General features: G+C 38.8%; 1 protein-coding gene across 11 annotated transcripts in view; it reads right to left on the bottom strand.

Annotated features, from left to right (window-relative positions):
- Positions 1–297: 297 nt before the first annotated feature.
- The window catches only part of myb (v-myb avian myeloblastosis viral oncogene homolog), a 54,016-nt gene continuing 42,229 nt past the window's right edge, over positions 298–12,084 (bottom strand). For 8 of the 11 annotated variants that reach the window (XM_070885493.1, XM_070885495.1, XM_070885502.1 and 5 more), the window contains 3 exons: positions 10,298–10,405; positions 4,422–4,538; positions 298–1,640 (listed from right to left, as the gene is read on the bottom strand). In XM_070885493.1, the coding sequence (XP_070741594.1) occupies positions 1,527–1,640; positions 4,422–4,538; positions 10,298–10,405 (339 nt within the window). In that variant the 3' untranslated portion in view covers positions 298–1,526. Of the gene's footprint in view, positions 1,641–1,973; positions 2,054–2,661; positions 2,714–4,421; positions 4,539–10,297; positions 10,406–12,084 lie in introns of those variants that run through there. The other 3 variants (XM_070885496.1, XM_070885498.1, XM_070885497.1) reach the window with 3 other exon arrangements.

The raw sequence follows: 12,084 nt of genomic DNA on the forward strand, positions 1-12,084 counted from the left end.
ATCATTCTTTTGTAATTACATTACAAATGTTATTTGCAACATTATACCAAAATTATGGAAAATTGCCCTGAAAATAAGTACTGTAAAATCAAATTAATGCTGATGCTAGCTTGTTCTCAAGGGTATGCAAAACAAAATACTAAGAGAGACACTTCAGAATGATAAAAGTCCTAATCCAAGTTATAGTATATACACATAAAAGCAATACAATTTAGAAGTTACAGTTTTGCAAAAGTAAAGAATTATTTCCAAAATAAAGTGCAACACAAATCTTTTAATTAGAAAAACACACTTTATTTTATGTACATGGCAGTTGATATACAATAGTAATCAAAAAGTAGGAGCAGTTGATTTGCACCAAGCTGATACTAATGTAGCACATTTTGACAATCACCTATTTTTGTTTTAAAATGAAGTGTTCATTACGTGTATACCAGAGGCATTATGGCAGTAGAATGAAGCCAAGACTTCTTGCACAAGTTGTTCAATGAATTGAAAATATATCTGGGCCAGAGTGCCTTGAGTTAAATATGAAATGAATGGGACAAAAGTAACAATTTTAGTGAATATATCAGTGTTCTCCCAAAATACAAAAGGTGCATCATATCATTTTGTCACAATAAGACAAAACATTTCACGTTCCAAAAGTTTGTATTTGTAAATGCTAGGTTTAAAAAAATACTAGCTACCAGTGCATTGTTGATCAGCTAACACCATTTTCTCTGATAACTCTACTGCCCATTTCATGCAGCATGTCTACATGCTAAAGTCTTTAGCAGCACAACACATTATCCATTTGGCATTTACAAAATTAACTTACTGAATAAAATATACATTTTTCATACATAAAACTTTTTTTTTTACATACAGTATCAGTATTATGCAAGCTACACACAAACACACACATGCACATATATAATATATATATATTTTATATATATATTATGTATGTATATATATATATATATATATATGGCTCAAACCAGACCAAAGAAAATCAAACAAAAACAATACTTCAAACCCAGTCAATTTTATATCTTCGAAAGCTTGATTTTTTTCATCTAATTTGGTTTGTAGTAATGCTATACCTCTATTTTGTCAACAGTGCATTTAATTTAATTTATTAACTTATATGTTTAAATTACAACAATCAGTCTTGAAGTACTTGAAAGACCAATTGCTTTGTCCGCCACCAAATACAAAAGAAATACTGATATGTTCCAGTCTGCTCTCCACAACTGAAAATAGTTATTCAACCTTTTTTAAATACAAAATCACTTTTGCAACTTCAAGCATCATGTAATGTAGGTAAATGTGATACTTGCCTTTTTGGCTGGAAAATACAACCACTCTAGTCTGACAAACTCAACAGAAATGTGCTTAGTGAAGAATGCACTTTGTGCCATTCTGAATTACTGTAATACAACATTGCTCTACATCCATCAATGGAAACTTCATGAGACGAAATGTTGATCATGACTCAACAATAAGTGTTTCAAAACTTCTTAATGCTTAGTTGGAAAAGATTACATGACTAACGTTCTGGTAGAAAAGGTGTTCATGTATTTGCGCGCTTGTTCAGTTACAATAAGTTGATCTTCGGTTTTCCCACAAGCCACAGCCTCCCAGGTATTAGCAAACTGCAAGAAAAGACACAGAAGTTACAGTTCAGTTTGAAAATTGTACAATTGAATCCTCTGCCTAAAACCTGCTGTTCAAGACTCCACTATGGGCTACTAGCAGTACAGGAAAAAGTTAGATGTGTCCCCTTTGTAGTTACCTAGATTTTGCATTAAATGACTAACCTTTCTAATTCTGTAAAAAGGTATATTTTGGCAAATAATGCCACTTCAAAGTATTTACTTTATTTTTTCACAAAAACAATTCACATTTAACAAAAAAAGAAAAATATAAATTTATTGAAATAAAAAGAACAATTAAATATCTAATTGTTCCTATTATGGTTTTCTTACTGGCTCTATGGAGTGCTGGAACAGAGTTTCAGCTAACCAGGGTTCCAGGTCCAGGGACTTCTCAAATCCAGCTGGGATACCTGAAAATATATTACACGAGTCCAGCTGCCAGTATTTCACATTCAAGTACAGAATGTACACAATAATTACACCATCATCATTCTTTCCCCACCCCAGAATAAATCAAAATTTTGAGTAGTGTTGGGTATAATTGTCTTGAACTGGTGAAATTAATTATTTGTTTTCATTTGCCGGTTTTTAAAAAATCTATATATTTATTTACAAATTTGGTACCATCTACAGTGCTTTTCTCTTGCCCTCAAGTTAAGGCAAACTAAAATTTATGTATGGACCAGAAGAAGATTGCGTTGCATTCAAACCCAAGTATTATTATAGTTGAGTATTCTGATAGTACTTAGTGTTTACACAGTGGGGGCAAAATTAGTTAACACCAGTAATGCAAAACAGGTCGATAACAAAATCGGCATTTTACACCACGCCCAATTTTCTTTTCCATTGAAGCTACCAGCCTATTTTGTGTTACTGGTGCAGTCCAATTTCACCCCCAGAGACTAATCTACTATTTTCAGAATGATATCTTTAATATAGACATTTTACTAAAGAAATTAATAGTATATGACACACTTAGAAAATTCCAGTCAGTAAATAAATAAATAAATAATCTTACAGGCCCAAGAAGTGTGGAGTTGGAGGCCATTCCCACCTCTTCAGGTAAAGCCCTATGGTATAATTAATATTTTGTTTTATGGATGCAAACCTTTTACCACTTACATGCATATGTTTTGGAACATTAGGAGTTAATGAAAACCTAAAAAATATTGAACCAATTTTCTAAATGCTTGCTGCTAGTGCAGAGCCTGCCGAGGCGTGCATATTGGGAGACCACAGGCACTTTCCCCATGATTTTCTATCCATTAAAATTATGGACATAAGATGGTGAGATGTGCAAAACTCCACACTGGTAGTACACATACATAAAATCATCCCTTCCATCTCTACCTAGAACAGGTTTTGATGGAATGGATGATGAAGTGGGTTGGAACTGTTTATAATGGTTAGGATATGGAATTTACTGCCTGAAAGGATGGTGGAGGCAGATTCAATTGTGGCTTTCAAAAGGGAATTGGATAAATACCTGAAGGACAACATTTTGCAGGGATACAAGGAAAGGGCGGGGGGCACAACGACTAGCTGACGTGCTCTTGCAGAGAGCCAGCACAGGCTCGAGAGGCCGAATGGCCTCCTTCTGTGTTGTAACCATTCTATGATTTTTAAAAAACCCTCTGCGTCTTGGGCTTGAATCGAGCCCAGGCAAAATGAGATTCATGTTCTGTTAAATAAAGTTCAATCAATCTCATTTCAGTCTCCAATGAATGAAAATTCACAGCACTCGGTTCTCATATTTTAGCATTTTCACAATGGAAAATGATGGAATATTTTAAGCATTTAGATACATTGAGGCAGCATAAAGGAGCCTGATGTTGTACCATATCATTCCTTAACTGCAAGAGCTTGATGCTGTTAATTAGTACATGCAGCGAAAATCTGGTGTTCCTCAGCAGTTCAATTATTTACTTTAATAATCACACAAGCAGCGAAAAAAAAAAGCTAAATGAGCATTGGATTCTTCAGTTGTAACTCTGAATTTTGTTTTTACTATTTTCCAAAAACATGAATTAGAAAAATGGAAAGGAAAATAATGCTCCAGTACAACAGATTCAAAGAGTGGCCAACCCGCCCCCAACTCCGGTTTAACACCAGTTATTTACAAAATCTTAAGTCATTAAACTGCAAAAATTGAAAACAAACATTTTGGTTACTGCAAGAATAAAAAGCTAGACCTAACACTGTGAGCAAAGAGTGAACACACCCAGATAGGCGAATGCAAACACATTAGGCTCCGAACATTGATTTTAAATGCAAGCTTTACAGTACTTATTGAATATGCACTTTTGATTCATAACGATGTTTTAAGGTGAATTTAACATTTACAAATTTATGCATTAATCCCCAATATAAAAATTATACCATGTCATTTTATACTGTGATGTAAGCACAATGATGGTCTTAGCTATAAGACGTTCATGCAGAAATTATAATTGTTTATTTCCCCTCACATCCTCTAAGAAGTGAGTAAATACAATCAAACTGCACAATTAAAAGATGATGGGGTGAGATTCAATTTTGGTAGGGAAAACAGATGATAGTGGATCTTGGCATCATGCCAATTTTCCTTTCCACTGGAAAGGTGTATAATGGATCGATGATATACTAACACCAGTTTTGTGCCTGCATCAAAGTTGAATTTCACACTAATTTATAATTTACATTACTCACTAAACCAGGATACTAACTAATTACATTCCATAGATTTTACAAAGTTCAGTTATGTAGTTTAACCTTTGTTGTATAACATTTTATACATACCTGCAAAGGGCTGCCCATTTGCCTGCTCATTTGTACCGTAAATGCTTTGTTAAGAATATCATCTGTCTTCTCTGATACAGGCATCATTAGTACGGAACTGGTCAGGAGATTTTGCATCTAGAATGAAGAATATGATCAAAATCAGTTTCCAATTACAATGCAGTATATTTTTTAAAAAAGGTAATTTCTCTTCCCTTTCCCCTCTCTTTCATCTTCCTTAGGCATGTGCTATCAACTGCTGCGATAGTTGCCAGCTACCCTGCTCCCAAGCCTCTTCTAGCCTATGGTTACAATAGGAGGTCCATGAAAGCAACCGAGGGTAACTCTGATCTTCTTTTCCTCTGTCTGGCAAAATGTCCAATATTCAATTGGCAACTTAAAAAGAAAAGCACACCAGTATCAATAAATCATCATGCAAATAGGGATCAATGTACTACCAACACACTCTCCTCTGTAGTTGCTGTGTGTTTGTAAATACCACACCTCAAAACCAATCCTTTTAAGGGTCATTTATTCTGTTATAAGGACAAACAACCTTTTCTATTGTCCTTGAAGGTCTTCTCCATCTCAACACTTTCTGTGACCAAGATGGCAAGTTGGACTTTAAGCTACTCTTGGCTGTTGCCAGGAGGGGAACAACAGTACACTGATGTTAATATTCACTCATTCCATGAAGAGATGATAAATATCTTTCTACTTAAGAAATTGGGAGCTCACCAGAGTGGGAGAAATGGGAGCCTGTATCCAACACTCTACAGCAATGCACAATGTGCTCATCCTATAGCAAGACCAATCATAAAGAACACCTGCTTAATTAACAGTGAACAGTTGAACAAAGCAAAAACTATCCAAAATACAGAAAATTCTTTTGGAGAGAGAAATTAGGGGCTTTGAAGGAGCAACATGTGTTTGCTCTTGTATTCAACTAAGCAATTAAAATGTGTACACTTTTATTCCTTACCTTTAAATATGCACTTAAAAACATTTGCACTTTCTTACCCACCCTTTTTTCTTCAGTTTCAATATTCTAACTGCCTTGCCCAGCCAACAATTAAGAGTCCTCAAGAATTATATAAAATTATCTTTTAAACAATTTTTATTTGGGGATGGGGGGTACAAAAATTTACTTTCAAAGATCATATGGTTTTCCAGGCAATTTATGATATGGTTAAACATTGACACATTTGACATTTTGATATTAAGAGGCTTAACAACAGACAAACGTGTTGCGTTTGTACGACATTCCACTGTTCATCATTTTAAGAGAGGTTAACGAGTTTAAAATAATGGGTTTAAGAGGTCAACTCATCCATCAAAAGTAACAAAGGAATGTCATATAAAAGTTTAAGAGTTTGCCTGCTATTATTGACAACAGTAATTTCGAACCTAGGACATTCCACCTTTTCCTCTGGTTTGCATGGATTGAAGAACTGATTAAATTATTCTGATCCTATTAATGTCAAAATAGTTGTTCAAAAACTTTGTTCTAGGGTGTTTACATGTGGTTTTGGAGGATGATGAGATACCCCACAAAACTGGTACTTTTACTGTAAATGGCACTTCTTGTAAATACATTCCTTCTAATTCCATCTAATTTGAGAGCAATTCTGAGTATCAACTTCTGTCAGTCTGTTAGTGAATAATCTGCTCCATACTTTTAGTTTAAAAAAAATTTTACATTTCTTTGGCCTAGTCAGATTTTGTAGCAAGATTTTGTCCAGATTATATTCATCTTTCACTATAGCCCCGATTTTAACTTGAGAATCTGGCAAGCAGGGCCTGAAGTAGGCAATAAACTATCATGACCATGACAGCAGATGGCCCAGGTGATTTTAACTCCCGGACTCATCTGCAATTTCCCCAGTCAGTTGTCTGCCTAAAACCAACGGGAAGCAGCAGCTGACGGGAAGGGGAATGTCGGGTGGCACTCGGGTACTTCACGAATAGGGATTCTGGGATCGCCTCTGGCAGGGGAGACAAAATTTCCTTTTGGGCCTCAGGGGAGCACTCCTGCTCCTCCTGGCACCATAAGGATTTTTTTTAAGTTAATGAGTTTAACCTGTCTGAGCTTCTTCTGGCCTTGACTCTTCCTCCCACTGGGTTCAGCTGGAAGGAAAGCCACAGTTTCCTCACTCAGGCCATTAGTTAAAATATCAGTAGTGTCCCGATGAAGTCACCAGAGCCTGATCTGCATGTTTAAAGAAGGTCTCTGCTGGCTTACAGTGAGTGTCTTTGTGCCTGTGCAGAACTGTGTGGCTTTCAAATGGATGACTGCGGAAAAGGGGGAGGTGGTAGGAAGGCAAATCTCCGATTTTTAACTCCGCGTGCGTTCAGATTCTGTCATTCACGTAGGGTTTAAAAAAGAAAATTGCTCCTTATATCTTTTATTCGGGGTAATCTAGTCATGAAGCAGAAAGAACCCTTTGAGTAGATTTTAATGATGGCTGGCCGACCGATAGTGTTGACAGGTAGCCTAGTAGTGAAGTTATCCACTTTGGTAGGAAAAATAGAAAAGCTGAGTATTTTTTTTAAATGGTGAGAGATTGGGAAATGTTGGTGTTCAGAGGGACCTTTGTGTCCTTGTACACAAATCACTGAAAGTTAACATGTAGGTACAGCAAACAATTAACAGAGCAAATGGTATGTTGGCCTTTATTCCAAGAGGATTTGAGTACATGAGTAAAGATGATATACTGCAATTATATAGGGCCCCTGGTGAGACCACACCTGGAGTATTGTGTACCGTTTTGGTCTCCTTACCCAAGGAAGGATATACTTGCCATAGAGGGAGTGCAACGAAGGTTCACCAGACTGATTCCTGGGATGGTGGGATTGTCCTATGAGGAGAGATTGAGTAGACTAGGCCTATATCTAACAAGGGAAATTAGGAAAGTGTTAAGTCCGAGGAGGAGGCATATAAATTGGCTAGAAAAAGCAGCAAACCTGAGGACTGGGAGAAATTTAGAATTCAGCAGAGGAGGACTAAGGGTTTAATTAGGAGGGGGAAAATAGAGTATGAGTGTAAGCTTGCAGGGAACATAAAAACTGACTGCAAAAGCTTCTATAGATAGGTGAAGAGAAAAAGATTAGTGAAGACTAATGTAGGTCCCTTGCTGTCAGAATCAGGTGAATTCATAATGGGGAACAAGGAAATGGCATACCAATTGAACAAATACTTTGGTTTTGTCTTCACTAAGGAAGACACAAATAACCTCCCGAAATTACTAGGGGACCGAGGGTCTAGCGTGAAGGGGGAACTGAGGGAAATTCTTGTTAGTCAGGAAATGATGTTAGGGAAACTGAAGCCGATAAATCCCCAGGGCCTGATAGTTGGCATCCCAGAGTACTTAAGGAAGTGGCCCTAGAAATAGTAGATGCATTGATGGTCATTTTCCAACATTCCATGGACTCCAATTCAATTCCTATGGATTGGAGGGTAGCTAATGTAACCCAATTTTTAAAAAAAGAGGGAGAGAAAACAAGGAATTATAGACCGGTTAGCCTGACATCGGTGGTGGAGAAAATGCTGGAATCAATTATTAAAGATGTAATAGCAGCGCATTTGGAAAGCAGTGACAGGATCGGTCCAAGTCAGCATGGATTTATGAAAGGGAAATCATGCTTGACAAATCTAGAGTTTTTTGAGGATGTAACTAGTAGAGTGGATAAGGGAGAATCAGTGGATGTGGTGTATTTGGCTTTTCAAAAGGCTTTTGACAAGGTCCCACACAGGAGATTAGTGTGCAAAATTAAGGCACATGGTATTGGGGGTAATGTATTGACGTGGATAGAGAACTGGTTGGTAGACAGGAAGCAAAGAATGGGAATAAACGGGTCCTTTTCAGAATGGCAGGCAGTGACTAGTGGGGTGCCGCAGGGTTCAGTGCTGGGACCCCAGCTATTTACAATATACATCAATGATTTAGACAAAAAAATTGAATGTAATATCTCCAAGTTTGCAGATGACACTAAGCTGGGTGGCAGTGCGAGCTGCGAGGAGGATGCTAGGAGGCTGCAGGGGGAATTGGACAGGTTAGGTGAATGAGCAAATGCAGTATAATGTGGATAAGTGTGAGGTTATCCACTTTGGTGGCAAAAACAGGAAGGCAGATTATTACCTGAATGGTGACAGATTAGTAAAAGGGGATGTGCAACGAGACCTGGGTGTCATGGTACATCAGTCATTGAAGGTAGGCATGCAGGTACAGCAGGCAGTAAAGAAAGCAAATGACATGCTGGCCTTCAGAGCGAGGGGATTTGAGTAAACGAATAGGGAGGTCTTACTGCAGTTGTACAGGGCCTTGGTGAGACCACACCTTGAGTATTGTGTGCAGTTTTGGTCTCCTAATCTGAGGAAGGACATTCTTGCTGTTGCGGGAGTGTAGCGAAGGATCACCAGACCTATTCCCGGGATGGCAGGACTGACATATGAAGAAAGACTGGATCGACTAGGCTTATATTCATTGGAATTTAGAAGAATGAGAGGGGATCTCATAGAAGCATATAAAATTCTGACGGGACTGGACAGGTTAGATGCAGGAAGTATGTTCCCGATGTTGGGGAAGTCCAAAACCAGGGGTCACAGTCTAAGGATAAGGGACCGAGATGAGGAGAAACTTCTTCACTCAGAATTGTGAACCTGTGGAATTCTCTACTACAGAAGTTGTTGAGGCCAGTTCGTTAGATATATTCAAAAGGGAGTTAGATGTGGCCCTTACAGCTAAAGGGATCAAGGGGTATGGAGAGAAAGCAGGAATGGGGTACTGAAGTTGTATGATCAGCCATGATTATATTGAATGGTGATGCAGGCTCGAAGGGCCGAATGGCCTACTCCTGCACTATTTTCTATGTTTCTATATTCTCTATAGAGTTTAGAAGGTGATCTCATTGAAGTATATAACATTCTGACAGGGCTTGACAGAGTAGATGCAGGGAGGATGTTTCCCCTGGCTGGGGAGTTTAGAACCAGGGATTACAGTCTCAGAATATGGGTCGGCCATTTAGGACTGAGATGAAGAGAAATTTCTTCACTCAGTGGGTGATAAATATTTGGAATTCTTTACTCCAGAGGGCTGTGGAGGCTCAGACTTTGAGTATATTCAAGACAGAGATCGACAGATTTTTGGATATTAAGAGAATCAAGGGATATGGGGATAGTGCAGGAGTTGAAGTAGATCAGCCATGATCTCCTGGAATGGTAGAGCAGGATTGAGGGGCCAAATGGCCTACTCCTGCTTCTATTTCTTATGTTCTTAGTTAATTTTGGGGCTGGGCCCATTACCATATGGCCAGTGGGCTACAGGTGCTAAATGGGCTCCCCCCTACAACAAGCTAGTGTAAGATCAGGCAGCCAGGAGGCCGACCTGGCTAGCATCAAGTTAGGTCTGGTGGGGCTCTGTTCACGGTGGTGGGGGATATCCTTGTGAGGCAGCAGCCTACATTCATTTTGTGGAGCCCAAAGGACTTGTTCACCAAGGAGGCAACAGCACTAAAAACAGCCCTTTCCAAATCTGCAGGCCCATAAAATTCAAATCGGCAAATAAGGGAAGTGGACTAAAGTAGTTAGCTTATGTTATCCCACTGTTAAAATACCTGCTACAGGGGAGTCAATTAGGGCTGTTGGTGTTGTTCCATTAAAAACTAGCCTGAATTATTCCCATCCTTCCTCTTGAGGAATCAAATATGATGTCTTCACATTTTATACATGGAGTTTTGGAATTATTTTCAGCAACAACGAGAGGGTAAAACTGATACTGTCCATCTTTCCCACTTTACTTTCAAAGCAGCTGACAAGTGACAATACACAGTATTTGAACATGAATTGTTATCTTATTAGTTGAAGTGGTTGAAAATAAGAATAACACACGCATACGTACAGGTACTTCTTCCAAAGGACCCTGTGAGAAAAGCTGAGAATTCAAGTGTTCCCTTTCCCATGGTGCCAATGTAAAGAATTTTCTAATTTTCTTATCAGGAGACTCCACCTGAAATAAATGTGTAAATTATTGAACTACACTGCGAGCAATGTCAGAAAAAAAAATCTTGAACTACAAAAAAAATAGTACACAATTATCATGATATAATGATCCTCATTCTCTGAATGGTCTTCTCCAAACACACAGGCAAAATGCTATTTTCTCCACTGAGTCAGTACTAAAGTTAGTGCTAAAGGCAGTCAAAAGCAATGTCCCCCATATGCCTCCTGCGTGGGCTGCCTCCCCCCATTCAGATTTTTGCGTATGTGCGGTATCTACAAAAGCCAGTGAGTGGCCTGCGCAGGACCTTGCGGATGACTGTGGCTGTGCAGTTTAGTGAGAACACTGGTGAAGAGTATTATAGAATGGCTACAGCACAGAAGGAAGCCATATGGCCCGTTGAGCCTGTGGCAACTCTATGCAAAAGCACTTCAGCTAGTCCCACTCCCCTGCCCTTTCGCTGTAGCCCAATTTTTTTTTCTTCAGATATTTATCCAATTCTCTTTTGAAAGCCACAATTGAATTTGCTCCACCACCCTTTCAGGTAGTGCATTCCAGATCTTAACCACTCGCTGCATAAAAAAGTTTTTCCTCATGATGCCTTTGGTTCTTCTGCCAATCACCTTAAATCTCTGTCTTCTGGTTCTCGACTCTTCTTCCAATGGGAACAGTTTCTCACTATCTACTCTGTCTAGACCCCTCATGATTTTGAACACCCCTATCAAATCTCCTCTCAACCTTCTCTGCTCAAAGGAGATCAACCCTAGCTTCTCCAGTCTATCCACGTAACTGAAGTCTCTCATCCTCGGAACCATTCTCTTTTCTACACCCTCCTTAAGGCCTTCACATCCTTCTGCGGTGCCCAGAATTGGACACAAAATTTCAGCTGAGGTCAAACTAGTGATTTATAAAAGGTTCATCATAATTTCCTTGCTTTTGTACTCTATGCCTCTATTTATGAAGCCCAGGGTCATGTATGCTTTTTTTAAACTGCTTTCTCAACCTGCCCTGCCACCATCGACAATTTGTGCACATATACCCCCCAGGTCTCTCTGTTCATGCACCATGTTTAGAACTGTACCTTTTACTTTATATTGCCTCTCCTCGTTCTTCCTACAAAAATGTATCACTTTGCACTTTTCTGCGTTAAAGTTCATCTGCCACGTGCCCGTCCATTGCACCAGCCTATCAATGTCCTCTTGACGTCTATCCTCCTCACTGGTCACTATACTTGCAAGTTTTGTCATCTGCAAATTTTGAAATTGCACCCTGTACATCCAAGTCTAAGTCATTAATATATATCAAGTAAAGCAGTGGTTCTAGTACCGACCCCTGTGGAACACCACTGTATACCGTCCTCCAGTCTGATAAACAACCTTTCATCACTACTCTCTGTTTCCTGTCACTTAGCCAATTTTGTATCCATGCTGCCACTGTCCCTTTTATTCTATGGGCTTCAATGTTGCTGGCAATCCTATTATGTGGCACTTTATCAAACACCTTTTGGAAGTCCATATACACCACATCAACCCTCTCTGGTACCTCATCAAAAAACTCAATCAAGTTAGTTAAACATGATTTGCCTTTAACAAATCAGTGCTGGCTTTCCTTAATCCAAACTTGTCCAAATTACTGTCAGTTTTGTCCCAGATTATCATTTTGAAAAGCTTCCCCACTCCCAAGGTTAA

This window comes from Pristiophorus japonicus, chromosome 7, assembly GCF_044704955.1.
Source record: "Pristiophorus japonicus isolate sPriJap1 chromosome 7, sPriJap1.hap1, whole genome shotgun sequence".
In the NCBI taxonomy this organism is placed as follows: Eukaryota; Metazoa; Chordata; class Chondrichthyes; family Pristiophoridae; genus Pristiophorus; species Pristiophorus japonicus.